Raw genomic sequence first — 21,307 nt, 5'->3', positions numbered from 1 at the left:
AAAGTAAGTGAAAGCACCTAAAATCTTTTTGAAGATTTTCTTTGGTGTTCTAGGGGTGTCTTCCATGGGTACTTTTTAACACTTTTTATGCATGTTTTTCCATTGGTTATGGCTATTTCCTAGCTATACACTTCCACCTCATTTTCTGGTACCATTACTGGTTTCACTTTCTTCATATGGTTTGGGCTCCCTTTTTCCTTTACTAATTCATACTTACTAACCTTATATGTGGATCAATGGCTTGATTTATACATATATGCATATATATTTTTCGCACAGTGTCATGACAATTCTAAATCGAGCCCTTCAATACCTCTTCCCAATTTCTTCACCACACTATGGATCTTGTGCTTTGACTGTGTTTGTGGAGACTGCTCTCTCAGTTCCCATTTGGGACTCAATTCCGGGCGATCCCATTACCTGACTGACATTCGATATCATAAGTGTAAGTTCTTTTTTCCTTACACTAACAACCTAAAACATTCTTTTATTTTTGATATCATACTACATTTGTATATATATTTTTTAGATGCTAAGACCATGCCTGCTCCTGAGGAAGTGAATAATATTTCACGAAACGCGTCGAGATTAAGAGGCAAACAATTCATCTACAAGCATTACCAGATATACTCGAATGTTTTGTAATATTTTCTTTTATGTTCAATTATTTGTGTTACAACTTTGTATCAATTTTATATGCAAACCCTTTTTACCTCCATTGTATTGTATCTATAACATTGTCAATTGCCATTTATACAATATTAAAACACACGATGTTAATTGATTCTATACCTTTTTTTGTGCTTACCAGCCTAGGTATATTGAACATCACATAACAACATCATGTGCCCATTGGCCATATCTCACACAAAGTCCCAAAATATTTTTGAGCACTATGTGCTCTATATATTCATGTATACACAGGGATGGAGACTCTAGGCAGGAGTCTCATATAAAGTCCCACCTACCCTTGACGTCTTCCCATTTTCCTCCCCTGTTCCTTTCCTCCCCCCCCCTCCCTTCTTTCCTTCCCCCCCCATTGTTTCCCCCCCCCCTTCTCCCATTATTAGATTGATCTAGGGATGGAGATGTGTCACCAATGGTTTCATTATTGTTACCCAACATGTTATTATGTATATTGGCACCACAATTTACAGGATATATTAATGTTCTGGGTTTTGTATATGTATTGTGCATGTTATTCCATACTGTTTCCGATCATTCCATCTTTCCACTCATGCCATAGGGAGGTGTGTGTCTCCCGTGTGGTCTACAGATGGGAACTGCGATGGGCCCCGCCCGTGTCCGTTCTTCTCCCTCTCCCCTCTGGCTGTGTGCCGAGGTGGGGGCGGGACCTTCGGTCGCGGCCGCGACGCATCGGCGTCACATCCATCCGTGCGGGGTTGACGTCACACGCTGTTGGCGTCCCCGCACGTGACTCCACCAGCGTTCATTTGAGGGAGACCGCTTCGGGCAACAATTGTTTGCCTGATGGACTCCCTGTATGCTGAACAGCATTGTGACGCTGAGGGCCGTCTCCCGCCCAGTCTCAGCGTAGGTGCTTTCACTTACTTTATTCACCTGCTCCTATATTTTCTTCTATCACTGTTACTTTCACAATTCAGTTTTTTCACTTGTGGGATTTGTTTTCTACCACTGGTGTCAGTCACTTCACCTTATTTATTTTTCACTTTTTGAAGATTTTCTTTGGTGTTCTAGGGGTGTCTTCCATGGGTACTTTTTAACACTTTTTATGCATGTTTTTCCATTGGTTATGGCTATTTCCTAGCTATACACTTCCACCTCATTTTCTGGTACCATTACTGGTTTCACTTTCTTCATATGGTTTGGGCTCCCTTTTTCCTTTACTAATTCATACTTACTAACCTTATATGTGGATCAATGGCTTGATTTATACATATATGCATATATATTTTTCGCACAGTGTCATGACAATTCTAAATCGAGCCCTTCAATACCTCTTCCCAATTTCTTCACCACACTATGGATCTTGTGCTTTGACTGTGTTTGTGGAGACTGCTCTCTCAGTTCCCATTTGGGACTCAATTCCGGGCGATCCCATTACCTGACTGACATTCGATATCATAAGTGTAAGTTCTTTTTTCCTTACACTAACAACCTAAAACATTCTTTTATTTTTGATATCATACTACATTTGTATATATATTTTTTAGATGCTAAGACCATGCCTGCTCCTGAGGAAGTGAATAATATTTCACGAAACGCGTCGAGATTAAGAGGCAAACAATTCATCTACAAGCATTACCAGATATACTCGAATGTTTTGTAATATTTTCTTTTATGTTCAATTATTTGTGTTACAACTTTGTATCAATTTTATATGCAAACCCTTTTTACCTCCATTGTATTGTATCTATAACATTGTCAATTGCCATTTATACAATATTAAAACACACGATGTTAATTGATTCTATACCTTTTTTTGTGCTTACCAGCCTAGGTATATTGAACATCACATAACAACATCATGTGCCCATTGGCCATATCTCACACAAAGTCCCAAAATATTTTTGAGCACTATGTGCTCTATATATTCATGTATACACAGGGATGGAGACTCTAGGCAGGAGTCTCATATAAAGTCCCACCTACCCTTGACGTCTTCCCATTTTCCTCCCCTGTTCCTTTCCTCCCCCCCCCCTCCCTTCTTTCCTTCCCCCCCCATTGTTTCCCCCCCCCCTTCTCCCATTATTAGATTGATCTAGGGATGGAGATGTGTCACCAATGGTTTCATTATTGTTACCCAACATGTTATTATGTATATTGGCACCACAATTTACAGGATATATTAATGTTCTGGGTTTTGTATATGTATTGTGCATGTTATTCCATACTGTTTCCGATCATTCCATCTTTCCACTCATGCCATAGGGAGGTGTGTGTCTCCCGTGTGGTCTACAGATGGGAACTGCGATGGGCCCCGCCCGTGTCCGTTCTTCTCCCTCTCCCCTCTGGCTGTGTGCCGAGGTGGGGGCGGGACCTTCGGTCGCGGCCGCGACGCATCGGCGTCACATCCATCCGTGCGGGGTTGACGTCACACGCTGTTGGCGTCCCCGCACGTGACTCCACCAGCGTTCATTTGAGGGAGACCGCTTCGGGCAACAATTGTTTGCCTGATGGACTCCCTGTATGCTGAACAGCATTGTGACGCTGAGGGCCGTCTCCCGCCCAGTCTCAGCGTAGGTGCTTTCACTTACTTTATTCACCTGCTCCTATATTTTCTTCTATCACTGTTACTTTCACAATTCAGTTTTTTCACTTGTGGGATTTGTTTTCTACCACTGGTGTCAGTCACTTCACCTTATTTATTTTTCACTTTTTGAAGATTTTCTTTGGTGTTCTAGGGGTGTCTTCCATGGGTACTTTTTAACACTTTTTATGCATGTTTTTCCATTGGTTATGGCTATTTCCTAGCTATACACTTCCACCTCATTTTCTGGTACCATTACTGGTTTCACTTTCTTCATATGGTTTGGGCTCCCTTTTTCCTTTACTAATTCATACTTACTAACCTTATATGTGGATCAATGGCTTGATTTATACATATATGCATATATATTTTTCGCACAGTGTCATGACAATTCTAAATCGAGCCCTTCAATACCTCTTCCCAATTTCTTCACCACACTATGGATCTTGTGCTTTGACTGTGTTTGTGGAGACTGCTCTCTCAGTTCCCATTTGGGACTCAATTCCGGGCGATCCCATTACCTGACTGACATTCGATATCATAAGTGTAAGTTCTTTTTTCCTTACACTAACAACCTAAAACATTCTTTTATTTTTGATATCATACTACATTTGTATATATATTTTTTAGATGCTAAGACCATGCCTGCTCCTGAGGAAGTGAATAATATTTCACGAAACGCGTCGAGATTAAGAGGCAAACAATTCATCTACAAGCATTACCAGATATACTCGAATGTTTTGTAATATTTTCTTTTATGTTCAATTATTTGTGTTACAACTTTGTATCAATTTTATATGCAAACCCTTTTTACCTCCATTGTATTGTATCTATAACATTGTCAATTGCCATTTATACAATATTAAAACACACGATGTTAATTGATTCTATACCTTTTTTTGTGCTTACCAGCCTAGGTATATTGAACATCACATAACAACATCATGTGCCCATTGGCCATATCTCACACAAAGTCCCAAAATATTTTTGAGCACTATGTGCTCTATATATTCATGTATACACAGGGATGGAGACTCTAGGCAGGAGTCTCATATAAAGTCCCACCTACCCTTGACGTCTTCCCATTTTCCTCCCCTGTTCCTTTCCTCCCCCCCCCTCCCTTCTTTCCTTCCCCCCCCATTGTTTCCCCCCCCCCTTCTCCCATTATTAGATTGATCTAGGGATGGAGATGTGTCACCAATGGTTTCATTATTGTTACCCAACATGTTATTATGTATATTGGCACCACAATTTACAGGATATATTAATGTTCTGGGTTTTGTATATGTATTGTGCATGTTATTCCATACTGTTTCCGATCATTCCATCTTTCCACTCATGCCATAGGGAGGTGTGTGTCTCCCGTGTGGTCTACAGATGGGAACTGCGATGGGCCCCGCCCGTGTCCGTTCTTCTCCCTCTCCCCTCTGGCTGTGTGCCGAGGTGGGGGCGGGACCTTCGGTCGCGGCCGCAACGCATCGGCGTCACATCCATCCGTGCGGGGTTGACGTCACACGCTGTTGGCGTCCCCGCACGTGACTCCACCAGCGTTCATTTGAGGGAGACCGCTTCGGGCAACAATTGTTTGCCTGATGGACTCCCTGTATGCTGAACAGCATTGTGACGCTGAGGGCCGTCTCCCGCCCAGTCTCAGCGTAGGTGCTTTCACTTACTTTATTCACCTGCTCCTATATTTTCTTCTATCACTGTTACTTTCACAATTCAGTTTTTTCACTTGTGGGATTTGTTTTCTACCACTGGTGTCAGTCACTTCACCTTATTTATTTTTCACTTTTTGAAGATTTTCTTTGGTGTTCTAGGGGTGTCTTCCATGGGTACTTTTTAACACTTTTTATGCATGTTTTTCCATTGGTTATGGCTATTTCCTAGCTATACACTTCCACCTCATTTTCTGGTACCATTACTGGTTTCACTTTCTTCATATGGTTTGGGCTCCCTTTTTCCTTTACTAATTCATACTTACTAACCTTATATGTGGATCAATGGCTTGATTTATACATATATGCATATATATTTTTCGCACAGTGTCATGACAATTCTAAATCGAGCCCTTCAATACCTCTTCCCAATTTCTTCACCACACTATGGATCTTGTGCTTTGACTGTGTTTGTGGAGACTGCTCTCTCAGTTCCCATTTGGGACTCAATTCCGGGCGATCCCATTACCTGACTGACATTCGATATCATAAGTGTAAGTTCTTTTTTCCTTACACTAACAACCTAAAACATTCTTTTATTTTTGATATCATACTACATTTGTATATATATTTTTTAGATGCTAAGACCATGCCTGCTCCTGAGGAAGTGAATAATATTTCACGAAACGCGTCGAGATTAAGAGGCAAACAATTCATCTACAAGCATTACCAGATATACTCGAATGTTTTGTAATATTTTCTTTTATGTTCAATTATTTGTGTTACAACTTTGTATCAATTTTATATGCAAACCCTTTTTACCTCCATTGTATTGTATCTATAACATTGTCAATTGCCATTTATACAATATTAAAACACACGATGTTAATTGATTCTATACCTTTTTTTGTGCTTACCAGCCTAGGTATATTGAACATCACATAACAACATCATGTGCCCATTGGCCATATCTCACACAAAGTCCCAAAATATTTTTGAGCACTATGTGCTCTATATATTCATGTATACACAGGGATGGAGACTCTAGGCAGGAGTCTCATATAAAGTCCCACCTACCCTTGACGTCTTCCCATTTTCCTCCCCTGTTCCTTTCCTCCCCCCCCCTCCCTTCTTTCCTTCCCCCCCCATTGTTTCCCCCCCCCCTTCTCCCATTATTAGATTGATCTAGGGATGGAGATGTGTCACCAATGGTTTCATTATTGTTACCCAACATGTTATTATGTATATTGGCACCACAATTTACAGGATATAACAATGTTCTGGGTTTTGTATATGTATTGTGCATGTTATTCCATACTGTTTCCGATCATTCCATCTTTCCACTCATGCCATAGGGAGGTGTGTGTCTCCCGTGTGGTCTACAGATGGGAACTGCGATGGGCCCCGCCCGTGTCCGTTCTTCTCCCTCTCCCCTCTGGCTGTGTGCCGAGGTGGGGGCGGGACCTTCGGTCGCGGCCGCGACGCATCGGCGTCACATCCATCCGTGCGGGGTTGACGTCACACGCTGTTGGCGTCCCCGCACGTGACTCCACCAGCGTTCATTTGAGGGAGACCGCTTCGGGCAACAATTGTTTGCCTGATGGACTCCCTGTATGCTGAACAGCATTGTGACGCTGAGGGCCGTCTCCCGCCCAGTCTCAGCGTAGGTGCTTTCACTTACTTTATTCACCTGCTCCTATATTTTCTTCTATCACTGTTACTTTCACAATTCAGTTTTTTCACTTGTGGGATTTGTTTTCTACCACTGGTGTCAGTCACTTCACCTTATTTATTTTTCACTTTTTGAAGATTTTCTTTGGTGTTCTAGGGGTGTCTTCCATGGGTACTTTTTAACACTTTTTATGCATGTTTTTCCATTGGTTATGGCTATTTCCTAGCTATACACTTCCACCTCATTTTCTGGTACCATTACTGGTTTCACTTTCTTCATATGGTTTGGGCTCCCTTTTTCCTTTACTAATTCATACTTACTAACCTTATATGTGGATCAATGGCTTGATTTATACATATATGCATATATATTTTTCGCACAGTGTCATGACAATTCTAAATCGAGCCCTTCAATACCTCTTCCCAATTTCTTCACCACACTATGGATCTTGTGCTTTGACTGTGTTTGTGGAGACTGCTCTCTCAGTTCCCATTTGGGACTCAATTCCGGGCGATCCCATTACCTGACTGACATTCGATATCATAAGTGTAAGTTCTTTTTTCCTTACACTAACAACCTAAAACATTCTTTTATTTTTGATATCATACTACATTTGTATATATATTTTTTAGATGCTAAGACCATGCCTGCTCCTGAGGAAGTGAATAATATTTCACGAAACGCGTCGAGATTAAGAGGCAAACAATTCATCTACAAGCATTACCAGATATACTCGAATGTTTTGTAATATTTTCTTTTATGTTCAATTATTTGTGTTACAACTTTGTATCAATTTTATATGCAAACCCTTTTTACCTCCATTGTATTGTATCTATAACATTGTCAATTGCCATTTATACAATATTAAAACACACGATGTTAATTGATTCTATACCTTTTTTTGTGCTTACCAGCCTAGGTATATTGAACATCACATAACAACATCATGTGCCCATTGGCCATATCTCACACAAAGTCCCAAAATATTTTTGAGCACTATGTGCTCTATATATTCATGTATACACAGGGATGGAGACTCTAGGCAGGAGTCTCATATAAAGTCCCACCTACCCTTGACGTCTTCCCATTTTCCTCCCCTGTTCCTTTCCTCCCCCCCCCTCCCTTCTTTCCTTCCCCCCCCATTGTTTCCCCCCCCCTTCTCCCATTATTAGATTGATCTAGGGATGGAGATGTGTCACCAATGGTTTCATTATTGTTACCCAACATGTTATTATGTATATTGGCACCACAATTTACAGGATATATTAATGTTCTGGGTTTTGTATATGTATTGTGCATGTTATTCCATACTGTTTCCGATCATTCCATCTTTCCACTCATGCCATAGGGAGGTGTGTGTCTCCCGTGTGGTCTACAGATGGGAACTGCGATGGGCCCCGCCCGTGTCCGTTCTTCTCCCTCTCCCCTCTGGCTGTGTGCCGAGGTGGGGGCGGGACCTTCGGTCGCGGCCGCGACGCATCGGCGTCACATCCATCCGTGCGGGGTTGACGTCACACGCTGTTGGCGTCCCCGCACGTGACTCCACCAGCGTTCATTTGAGGGAGACCGCTTCGGGCAACAATTGTTTGCCTGATGGACTCCCTGTATGCTGAACAGCACTGTGACGCTGAGGGCCGTCTCCCGCCCAGTCTCAGCGTAGGTGCTTTCACTTACTTTATTCACCTGCTCCTATATTTTCTTCTATCACTGTTACTTTCACAATTCAGTTTTTTCACTTGTGGGATTTGTTTTCTACCACTGGTGTCAGTCACTTCACCTTATTTATTTTTCACTTTTTGAAGATTTTCTTTGGTGTTCTAGGGGTGTCTTCCATGGGTACTTTTTAACACTTTTTATGCATGTTTTTCCATTGGTTATGGCTATTTCCTAGCTATACACTTCCACCTCATTTTCTGGTACCATTACTGGTTTCACTTTCTTCATATGGTTTGGGCTCCCTTTTTCCTTTACTAATTCATACTTACTAACCTTATATGTGGATCAATGGCTTGATTTATACATATATGCATATATATTTTTGGCACAGTGTCATGACAATTCTAAATCGAGCCCTTCAATACCTCTTCCCAATTTCTTCACCACACTATGGATCTTGTGCTTTGACTGTGTTTGTGGAGACTGCTCTCTCAGTTCCCATTTGGGACTCAATTCCGGGCGATCCCATTACCTGACTGACATTCGATATCATAAGTGTAAGTTCTTTTTTCCTTACACTAACAACCTAAAACATTCTTTTATTTTTGATATCATACTACATTTGTATATATATTTTTTAGATGCTAAGACCATGCCTGCTCCTGAGGAAGTGAATAATATTTCACGAAACGCGTCGAGATTAAGAGGCAAACAATTCATCTACAAGCATTACCAGATATACTCGAATGTTTTGTAATATTTTCTTTTATGTTCAATTATTTGTGTTACAACTTTGTATCAATTTTATATGCAAACCCTTTTTACCTCCATTGTATTGTATCTATAACATTGTCAATTGCCATTTATACAATATTAAAACACACGATGTTAATTGATTCTATACCTTTTTTTGTGCTTACCAGCCTAGGTATATTGAACATCACATAACAACATCATGTGCCCATTGGCCATATCTCACACAAAGTCCCAAAATATTTTTGAGCACTATGTGCTCTATATATTCATGTATACACAGGGATGGAGACTCTAGGCAGGAGTCTCATATAAAGTCCCACCTACCCTTGACGTCTTCCCATTTTCCTCCCCTGTTCCTTTCCTCCCCCCCCCCCTCCCTTCTTTCCTTCCCCCCCCATTGTTTCCCCCCCCCCTTCTCCCATTATTAGATTGATCTAGGGATGGAGATGTGTCACCAATGGTTTCATTATTGTTACCCAACATGTTATTATGTATATTGGCACCACAATTTACAGGATATATTAATGTTCTGGGTTTTGTATATGTATTGTGCATGTTATTCCATACTGTTTCCGATCATTCCATCTTTCCACTCATGCCATAGGGAGGTGTGTGTCTCCCGTGTGGTCTACAGATGGGAACTGCGATGGGCCCCGCCCGTGTCCGTTCTTCTCCCTCTCCCCTCTGGCTGTGTGCCGAGGTGGGGGCGGGACCTTCGGTCGCGGCCGCGACGCATCGGCGTCACATCCATCCGTGCGGGGTTGACGTCACACGCTGTTGGCGTCCCCGCACGTGACTCCACCAGCGTTCATTTGAGGGAGACCGCTTCGGGCAACAATTGTTTGCCTGATGGACTCCCTGTATGCTGAACAGCATTGTGACGCTGAGGGCCGTCTCCCGCCCAGTCTCAGCGTAGGTGCTTTCACTTACTTTATTCACCTGCTCCTATATTTTCTTCTATCACTGTTACTTTCACAATTCAGTTTTTTCACTTGTGGGATTTGTTTTCTACCACTGGTGTCAGTCACTTCACCTTATTTATTTTTCACTTTTTGAAGATTTTCTTTGGTGTTCTAGGGGTGTCTTCCATGGGTACTTTTTAACACTTTTTATGCATGTTTTTCCATTGGTTATGGCTATTTCCTAGCTATACACTTCCACCTCATTTTCTGGTACCATTACTGGTTTCACTTTCTTCATATGGTTTGGGCTCCCTTTTTCCTTTACTAATTCATACTTACTAACCTTATATGTGGATCAATGGCTTGATTTATACATATATGCATATATATTTTTCGCACAGTGTCATGACAATTCTAAATCGAGCCCTTCAATACCTCTTCCCAATTTCTTCACCACACTATGGATCTTGTGCTTTGACTGTGTTTGTGGAGACTGCTCTCTCAGTTCCCATTTGGGACTCAATTCCGGGCGATCCCATTACCTGACTGACATTCGATATCATAAGTGTAAGTTCTTTTTTCCTTACACTAACAACCTAAAACATTCTTTTATTTTTGATATCATACTACATTTGTATATATATTTTTTAGATGCTAAGACCATGCCTGCTCCTGAGGAAGTGAATAATATTTCACGAAACGCGTCGAGATTAAGAGGCAAACAATTCATCTACAAGCATTACCAGATATACTCGAATGTTTTGTAATATTTTCTTTTATGTTCAATTATTTGTGTTACAACTTTGTATCAATTTTATATGCAAACCCTTTTTACCTCCATTGTATTGTATCTATAACATTGTCAATTGCCATTTATACAATATTAAAACACACGATGTTAATTGATTCTATACCTTTTTTTGTGCTTACCAGCCTAGGTATATTGAACATCACATAACAACATCATGTGCCCATTGGCCATATCTCACACAAAGTCCCAAAATATTTTTGAGCACTATGTGCTCTATATATTCATGTATACACAGGGATGGAGACTCTAGGCAGGAGTCTCATATAAAGTCCCACCTACCCTTGACGTCTTCCCATTTTCCTCCCCTGTTCCTTTCCTCCCCCCCCCCTCCCTTCTTTCCTTCCCCCCCCATTGTTTCCCCCCCCCCTTCTCCCATTATTAGATTGATCTAGGGATGGAGATGTGTCACCAATGGTTTCATTATTGTTACCCAACATGTTATTATGTATATTGGCACCACAATTTACAGGATATATTAATGTTCTGGGTTTTGTATATGTATTGTGCATGTTATTCCATACTGTTTCCGATCATTCCATCTTTCCACTCATGCCATAGGGAGGTGTGTGTCTCCCGTGTGGTCTACAGATGGGAACTGCGATGGGCCCCGCCCGTGTCCGTTCTTCTCCCTCTCCCCTCTGGCTGTGTGCCGAGGTGGGGGCGGGACCTTCGGTCGCGGCCGCAACGCATCGGCGTCACATCCATCCGTGCGGGGTTGACGTCACACGCTGTTGGCGTCCCCGCACGTGACTCCACCAGCGTTCATTTGAGGGAGACCGCTTCGGGCAACAATTGTTTGCCTGATGGACTCCCTGTATGCTGAACAGCATTGTGACGCTGAGGGCCGTCTCCCGCCCAGTCTCAGCGTAGGTGCTTTCACTTACTTTATTCACCTGCTCCTATATTTTCTTCTATCACTGTTACTTTCACAATTCAGTTTTTTCACTTGTGGGATTTGTTTTCTACCACTGGTGTCAGTCACTTCACCTTATTTATTTTTCACTTTTTGAAGATTTTCTTTGGTGTTCTAGGGGTGTCTTCCATGGGTACTTTTTAACACTTTTTATGCATGTTTTTCCATTGGTTATGGCTATTTCCTAGCTATACACTTCCACCTCATTTTCTGGTACCATTACTGGTTTCACTTTCTTCATATGGTTTGGGCTCCCTTTTTCCTTTACTAATTCATACTTACTAACCTTATATGTGGATCAATGGCTTGATTTATACATATATGCATATATATTTTTCGCACAGTGTCATGACAATTCTAAATCGAGCCCTTCAATACCTCTTCCCAATTTCTTCACCACACTATGGATCTTGTGCTTTGACTGTGTTTGTGGAGACTGCTCTCTCAGTTCCCATTTGGGACTCAATTCCGGGCGATCCCATTACCTGACTGACATTCGATATCATAAGTGTAAGTTCTTTTTTCCTTACACTAACAACCTAAAACATTCTTTTATTTTTGATATCATACTACATTTGTATATATATTTTTTAGATGCTAAGACCATGCCTGCTCCTGAGGAAGTGAATAATATTTCACGAAACGCGTCGAGATTAAGAGGCAAACAATTCATCTACAAGCATTACCAGATATACTCGAATGTTTTGTAATATTTTCTTTTATGTTCAATTATTTGTGTTACAACTTTGTATCAATTTTATATGCAAACCCTTTTTACCTCCATTGTATTGTATCTATAACATTGTCAATTGCCATTTATACAATATTAAAACACACGATGTTAATTGATTCTATACCTTTTTTTGTGCTTACCAGCCTAGGTATATTGAACATCACATAACAACATCATGTGCCCATTGGCCATATCTCACACAAAGTCCCAAAATATTTTTGAGCACTATGTGCTCTATATATTCATGTATACACAGGGATGGAGACTCTAGGCAGGAGTCTCATATAAAGTCCCACCTACCCTTGACGTCTTCCCATTTTCCTCCCCTGTTCCTTTCCTCCCCCCCCCCTCCCTTCTTTCCTTCCCCCCCCATTGTTTCCCCCCCCCTTCTCCCATTATTAGATTGATCTAGGGATGGAGATGTGTCACCAATGGTTTCATTATTGTTACCCAACATGTTATTATGTATATTGGCACCACAATTTACAGGATATATTAATGTTCTGGGTTTTGTATATGTATTGTGCATGTTATTCCATACTGTTTCCGATCATTCCATCTTTCCACTCATGCCATAGGGAGGTGTGTGTCTCCCGTGTGGTCTACAGATGGGAACTGCGATGGGCCCCGCCCGTGTCCGTTCTTCTCCCTCTCCCCTCTGGCTGTGTGCCGAGGTGGGGGCGGGACCTTCGGTCGCGGCCGCGACGCATCGGCGTCACATCCATCCGTGCGGGGTTGACGTCACACGCTGTTGGCGTCCCCGCACGTGACTCCACCAGCGTTCATTTGAGGGAGACCGCTTCGGGCAACAATTGTTTGCCTGATGGACTCCCTGTATGCTGAACAGCATTGTGACGCTGAGGGCCGTCTCCCGCCCAGTCTCAGCGTAGGTGCTTTCACTTACTTTATTCACCTGCTCCTATATTTTCTTCTATCACTGTTACTTTCACAATTCAGTTTTTTCACTTGTGGGATTTGTTTTCTACCACTGGTGTCAGTCACTTCACCTTATTTATTTTTCACTTTTTGAAGATTTTCTTTGGTGTTCTAGGGGTGTCTTCCATGGGTACTTTTTAACACTTTTTATGCATGTTTTTCCATTGGTTATGGCTATTTCCTAGCTATACACTTCCACCTCATTTTCTGGTACCATTACTGGTTTCACTTTCTTCATATGGTTTGGGCTCCCTTTTTCCTTTACTAATTCATACTTACTAACCTTATATGTGGATCAATGGCTTGATTTATACATATATGCATATATATTTTTCGCACAGTGTCATGACAATTCTAAATCGAGCCCTTCAATACCTCTTCCCAATTTCTTCACCACACTATGGATCTTGTGCTTTGACTGTGTTTGTGGAGACTGCTCTCTCAGTTCCCATTTGGGACTCAATTCCGGGCGATCCCATTACCTGACTGACATTCGATATCATAAGTGTAAGTTCTTTTTTCCTTACACTAACAACCTAAAACATTCTTTTATTTTTGATATCATACTACATTTGTATATATATTTTTTAGATGCTAAGACCATGCCTGCTCCTGAGGAAGTGAATAATATTTCACGAAACGCGTCGAGATTAAGAGGCAAACAATTCATCTACAAGCATTACCAGATATACTCGAATGTTTTGTAATATTTTCTTTTATGTTCAATTATTTGTGTTACAACTTTGTATCAATTTTATATGCAAACCCTTTTTACCTCCATTGTATTGTATCTATAACATTGTCAATTGCCATTTATACAATATTAAAACACACGATGTTAATTGATTCTATACCTTTTTTTGTGCTTACCAGCCTAGGTATATTGAACATCACATAACAACATCATGTGCCCATTGGCCATATCTCACACAAAGTCCCAAAATATTTTTGAGCACTATGTGCTCTATATATTCATGTATACACAGGGATGGAGACTCTAGGCAGGAGTCTCATATAAAGTCCCACCTACCCTTGACGTCTTCCCATTTTCCTCCCCTGTTCCTTTCCTCCCCCCCCCCCTCCCTTCTTTCCTTCCCCCCTCATTGTTTCCCCCCCCCCTTCTCCCATTATTAGATTGATCTAGGGATGGAGATGTGTCACCAATGGTTTCATTATTGTTACCCAACATGTTATTATGTATATTGGCACCACAATTTACAGGATATATTAATGTTCTGGGTTTTGTATATGTATTGTGCATGTTATTCCATACTGTTTCCGATCATTCCATCTTTCCACTCATGCCATAGGGAGGTGTGTGTCTCCCGTGTGGTCTACAGATGGGAACTGCGATGGGCCCCGCCCGTGTCCGTTCTTCTCCCTCTCCCCTCTGGCTGTGTGCCGAGGTGGGGGCGGGACCTTCGGTCGCGGCCGCGACGCATCGGCGTCACATCCATCCGTGCGGGGTTGACGTCACACGCTGTTGGCGTCCCCGCACGTGACTCCACCAGCGTTCATTTGAGGGAGACCGCTTCGGGCAACAATTGTTTGCCTGATGGACTCCCTGTATGCTGAACAGCATTGTGACGCTGAGGGCCGTCTCCCGCCCAGTCTCAGCGTAGGTGCTTTCACTTACTTTATTCACCTGCTCCTATATTTTCTTCTATCACTGTTACTTTCACAATTCAGTTTTTTCACTTGTGGGATTTGTTTTCTACCACTGGTGTCAGTCACTTCACCTTATTTATTTTTCACTTTTTGAAGATTTTCTTTGGTGTTCTAGGGGTGTCTTCCATGGGTACTTTTTAACACTTTTTATGCATGTTTTTCCATTGGTTATGGCTATTTCCTAGCTATACACTTCCACCTCATTTTCTGGTACCATTACTGGTTTCACTTTCTTCATATGGTTTGGGCTCCCTTTTTCCTTTACTAATTCATACTTACTAACCTTATATGTGGATCAATGGCTTGATTTATACATATATGCATATATATTTTTCGCACAGTGTCATGACAATTCTAAATCGAGCCCTTCAATACCTCTTCCCAATTTCTTCACCACACTATGGATCTTGTGCTTTGACTGTGTTTGTGGAGACTGCTCTCTCAGTTCCCATTTGGGACTCAATTCCGGGCGATCCCATTACCTGACTGACATTCGATATCATAAGTGTAAGTTCTTTTTTCCTTACACTAACAACCTAAAACATTCTTTTATTTTTGATATCATACTACATTTGTATATATATTTTTTAGATGCTAAGACCATGCCTGCTCCTGAGGAAGTGAATAATATTTCACGAAACGCGTCGAGATTAAGAGGCAAACAATTCATCTACAAGCATTACCAGATATACTCGAATGTTTTGTAATATTTTCTTTTATGTTCAATTATTTGTGTTACAACTTTGTATCAATTTTATATGCAAACCCTTTTTACCTCCATTGTATTGTATCTATAACATTGTCAATTGCCATTTATACAATATTAAAACACACGATGTTAATTGATTCTATACCTTTTTTTGTGCTTACCAGCCTAGGTATATTGAACATCACATAACAACATCATGTGCCCATTGGCCATATCTCACACAAAGTCCCAAAATATTTTTGAGCACTATGTGCTCTATATATTCATGTATACACAGGGATGGAGACTCTAGGCAGGAGTCTCATATAAAGTCCCACCTACCCTTGACGTCTTCCCATTTTCCTCCCCTGTTCCTTTCCTCCCCCCCCCCTCCCTTCTTTCCTTCCCCCCTCATTGTTTCCCCCCCCCCCTTCTCCCATTATTAGATTGATCTAGGGATGGAGATGTGTCACCAATGGTTTCATTATTGTTACCCAACATGTTATTATGTATATTGGCACCACAATTTACAGGATATATTAATGTTCTGGGTTTTGTATATGTATTGTGCATGTTATTCCATACTGTTTCCGATCATTCCATCTTTCCACTCATGCCATAGGGAGGTGTGTGTCTCCCGTGTGGTCTACAGATGGGAACTGCGATGGGCCCCGCCCGTGTCCGTTCTTCTCCCTCTCCCCTCTGGCTGTGTGCCGAGGTGGGGGCGGGACCTTCGGTCGCGGCCGCGACGCATCGGCGTCACATCCATCCGTGCGGGGTTGACGTCACACGCTGTTGGCGTCCCCGCACGTGACTCCACCAGCGTTCATTTGAGGGAGACCGCTTCGGGCAACAATTGTTTGCCTGATGGACTCCCTGTATGCTGAACAGCATTGTGACGCTGAGGGCCGTCTCCCGCCCAGTCTCAGCGTAGGTGCTTTCACTTACTTTATTCACCTGCTCCTATATTTTCTTCTATCACTGTTACTTTCACAATTCAGTTTTTTCACTTGTGGGATTTGTTTTCTACCACTGGTGTCAGTCACTTCACCTTATTTATTTTTCACTTTTTGAAGATTTTCTTTGGTGTTCTAGGGGTGTCTTCCATGGGTACTTTTTAACACTTTTTATGCATGTTTTTCCATTGGTTATGGCTATTTCCTAGCTATACACTTCCACCTCATTTTCTGGTACCATTACTGGTTTCACTTTCTTCATATGGTTTGGGCTCCCTTTTTCCTTTACTAATTCATACTTACTAACCTTATATGTGGATCAATGGCTTGATTTATACATATATGCATATATATTTTTCGCACAGTGTCATGACAATTCTAAATCGAGCCCTTCAATACCTCTTCCCAATTTCTTCACCACACTATGGATCTTGTGCTTTGACTGTGTTTGTGGAGACTGCTCTCTCAGTTCCCATTTGGGACTCAATTCCGGGCGATCCCATTACCTGACTGACATTCGATATCATAAGTGTAAGTTCTTTTTTCCTTACACTAACAACCTAAAACATTCTTTTATTTTTGATATCATACTACATTTGTATATATATTTTTTAGATGCTAAGACCATGCCTGCTCCTGAGGAAGTGAATAATATTTCACGAAACGCGTCGAGATTAAGAGGCAAACAATTCATCTACAAGCATTACCAGATATACTCGAATGTTTTGTAATATTTTCTTTTATGTTCAATTATTTGTGTTACAACTTTGTATCAATTTTATATGCAAACCCTTTTTACCTCCATTGTATTGTATCTATAACATTGTCAATTGCCATTTATACAATATTAAAACACACGATGTTAATTGATTCTATACCTTTTTTTGTGCTTACCAGCCTAGGTATATTGAACATCACATAACAACATCATGTGCCCATTGGCCATATCTCACACAAAGTCCCAAAATATTTTTGAGCACTATGTGCTCTATATATTCATGTATACACAGGGATGGAGACTCTAGGCAGGAGTCTCATATAAAGTCCCACCTACCCTTGACGTCTTCCCATTTTCCTCCCCTGTTCCTTTCCTCCCCCCCCCCCCTCCCTTCTTTCCTTCCCCCCCCATTGTTTCCCCCCCCCCTTCTCCCATTATTAGATTGATCTAGGGATGGAGATGTGTCACCAATGGTTTCATTATTGTTACCCAACATGTTATTATGTATATTGGCACCACAATTTACAGGATATATTAATGTTCTGGGTTTTGTATATGTATTGTGCATGTTATTCCATACTGTTTCCGATCATTCCATCTTTCCACTCATGCCATAGGGAGGTGTGTGTCTCCCGTGTGGTCTACAGATGGGAACTGCGATGGGCCCCGCCCGTGTCCGTTCTTCTCCCTCTCCCCTCTGGCTGTGTGCCGAGGTGGGGGCGGGACCTTCGGTCGCGGCCGCGACGCATCGGCGTCACATCCATCCGTGCGGGGTTGACGTCACACGCTGTTGGCGTCCCCGCACGTGACTCCACCAGCGTTCATTTGAGGGAGACCGCTTCGGGCAACAATTGTTTGCCTGATGGACTCCCTGTATGCTGAACAGCATTGTGACGCTGAGGGCCGTCTCCCGCCCAGTCTCAGCGTAGGTGCTTTCACTTACTTTATTCACCTGCTCCTATATTTTCTTCTATCACTGTTACTTTCACAATTCAGTTTTTTCACTTGTGGGATTTGTTTTCTACCACTGGTGTCAGTCACTTCACCTTATTTATTTTTCACTTTTTGAAGATTTTCTTTGGTGTTCTAGGGGTGTCTTCCATGGGTACTTTTTAACACTTTTTATGCATGTTTTTCCATTGGTTATGGCTATTTCCTAGCTATACACTTCCACCTCATTTTCTGGTACCATTACTGGTTTCACTTTCTTCATATGGTTTGGGCTCCCTTTTTCCTTTACTAATTCATACTTACTAACCTTATATGTGGATCAATGGCTTGATTTATACATATATGCATATATATTTTTCGCACAGTGTCATGACAATTCTAAATCGAGCCCTTCAATACCTCTTCCCAATTTCTTCACCACACTATGGATCTTGTGCTTTGACTGTGTTTGTGGAGACTGCTCTCTCAGTTCCCATTTGGGACTCAATTCCGGGCGATCCCATTACCTGACTGACATTCGATATCATAAGTGTAAGTTCTTTTTTCCTTACACTAACAACCTAAAACATTCTTTTATTTTTGATATCATACTACATTTGTATATATATTTTTTAGATGCTAAGACCATGCCTGCTCCTGAGGAAGTGAATAATATTTCACGAAACGCGTCGAGATTAAGAGGCAAACAATTCATCTACAAGCATTACCAGATATACTCGAATGTTTTGTAATATTTTCTTTTATGTTCAATTATTTGTGTTACAACTTTGTATCAATTTTATATGCAAACCCTTTTTACCTCCATTGTATTGTATCTATAACATTGTCAATTGCCATTTATACAATATTAAAACACACGATGTTAATTGATTCTATACCTTTTTTTGTGCTTACCAGCCTAGGTATATTGAACATCACATAACAACATCATGTGCCCATTGGCCATATCTCACACAAAGTCCCAAAATATTTTTGAGCACTATGTGCTCTATATATTCATGTATACACAGGGATGGAGACTCTAGGCAGGAGTCTCATATAAAGTCCCACCTACCCTTGACGTCTTCCCATTTTCCTCCCCTGTTCCTTTCCTCCCCCCCCCCTCCCTTCTTTCCTTCCCCCCCCATTGTTTCCCCCCCCCCTTCTCCCATTATTAGAAAGTAAAGTTATTGAAAAGAACAATTCAGATCTCAGTTTAGATCTCATCTTTTATTATTTTTATGGCTCTTACTTGATGGTAAGGTGCTGGACGTTCCCAAATGAAAACCCATACACACTGTTAGAAATTTGTTCAAGAAAAATTTTTCATCCTGCTCCTTCAAGTTTTCTCACCACTGAGGTAAAAAAAAGAACATCAATTTGATACCACTAACAGTTTAAAAATCAAATGAACATTCTTAAAAGGAATAATTTTTGATCAATTATTCTAGTGTATGGCCAGCTTTAGTCTTATTCCATACTAAAAACAATTTTTAACTGTTTGTTTTGCAGCTGCTCATATTGGTGTTGGTGTGGTTGGGAAGGAAGGTCTCCAAGCTGTCCTTGCTAGTGACTTTGCAGTTGCTCAGTTTTCTTACCTTCAGAAGCTGTTATTTTTCCATGGACGTTTATCCTATATCCGTTTGTCCAAGTTCTTGCAGTATTACCACTACAAGACATTTGCGTGTATTTTCCATAATGTCTGGTATGCATTTTTTAATGGCTTCTCTGCTCAAGTAAGTACCAAACCTGCCAAAATACTTTTAAGGGTGTATATATATATATCTACAGTGGGGGAAAAATGTATTTGATCCCCTGCAAATTTTGTATGTTTGCCCACGAATTGAAGGGTCTATAATTTTTATCATAGAGTGTATTTTAAATGATAAAGACAGAATATCAACCAAAAATCCAGAAAAAATACACAATACAAATGTTATAAATTCAATTAGCATTTCAGTGAGTAAAACAAGTATTTGATCCCCAAGCAAAACCTGACCTAATACTTGGTGGAGAAACCCTTGTTGGCAAGCACAGAGGTAAGATGTTTCTTGAAGTTAGTGACCAAGTTTGCACACCTCTCAGGAGGGATTTTGGTCCACTCTTCTTTACAGATCTTCTCTAAATCCTTAAGGTTTCTTGCCTGTTGCTTCGAAGTTTCAGCTCCCTCCATAAATCTTCTGTTGGATTAGGGCCTGGAGACTGACTAGGCCAAACTGTATATAGACTATATAACCTTATTCTCTATAAAAAAGGTAAAAAATGTTGGGCTAAAACCTTATTGCCTTGAAGTATACTCCAAAGCATCTGTATTAAGCTTTATAACTTATTCAGGTGGGCATTTAAAATGTTTGCTTTGATTTGATTCAAGACATTTTGGCACGGAAATTAGCAGTGTTGGCAACCTGTTACTCCCTCAGTGATGTGCCTAAGCGGTCACACGGAAGGAAATCACATACTCCCCAATATTCAAAAGTGCTGAAACTGTAATGCTTTCCTGGATGGCATTGTCTTTTTAGGGGTAATTTAGGTTAGAGTTAAAGTTTAGTGTTAAAGGACAAATTTACCAAGCTCAACCACCTGCACTTTTTGCTTACTTATCTACTAATCTGATGGCAACACATTAAACTAAGACAGCAATAAAAGTCACTATATTTATTTTCTGGTTTGCTTTAAAGAATAGTAATAATAACTTAAGCTAGATTGTTGGGAGATAACAGTTTGCCCTCATCCCCAATTTTATGTAGTCAAAAGAACTAACCCTCTATGAGACTGTAATGGGCATGATATAAAGAGAGAAATATAGTTTATATAAAAGTATAACAACAGACGCTGGGTATGGCTAGCACGCAAAGGGAATGCCCACGGCAAAGAGCTGTATCGTGTGTATTAACAAGTATATTCACTATCTGGACATGCTCCGTGTGCTGCGCCAGAAGTGCACCAAAATAATTAGTGATTACATGAATCAACAAGTGTTATCAACAAAATATGGTGTCCATCATATGTGCTCTGATGAAACATAAATGTTCATATAAAGTGCTCCAAAGTAATGATTAGTATATCCAGGTGATGACA

At 41.0% G+C, this 21,307-nt stretch overlaps 1 protein-coding gene across 2 annotated transcripts in view; it reads left to right on the top strand.

Moving 5' to 3' along the window:
- Positions 1 to 21,307, top strand: part of LOC309547466 (phospholipid-transporting ATPase IK-like) — a 269,016-nt gene that overhangs the window by 189,567 nt on the left and 58,142 nt on the right. For both annotated transcript variants that reach the window (XM_082247329.1, XM_082247328.1), the window contains exon 23: positions 19,742 to 19,965. In XM_082247329.1, the coding sequence (XP_082103455.1) occupies positions 19,742 to 19,965 (224 nt within the window). The remainder of the gene's footprint in view (positions 1 to 19,741; positions 19,966 to 21,307) is intronic.

The sequence above is a fragment of the Pelophylax lessonae genome (assembly GCF_965119305.1).
Source record: "Pelophylax lessonae genome assembly, chromosome: 1".
NCBI lineage: Eukaryota > Metazoa > Chordata > Amphibia > Anura > Ranidae > Pelophylax > Pelophylax lessonae.
The sequence above is the reverse complement of the archived record's forward strand: the minus strand, read 5'-3'. Positions and strand labels throughout refer to the sequence as shown.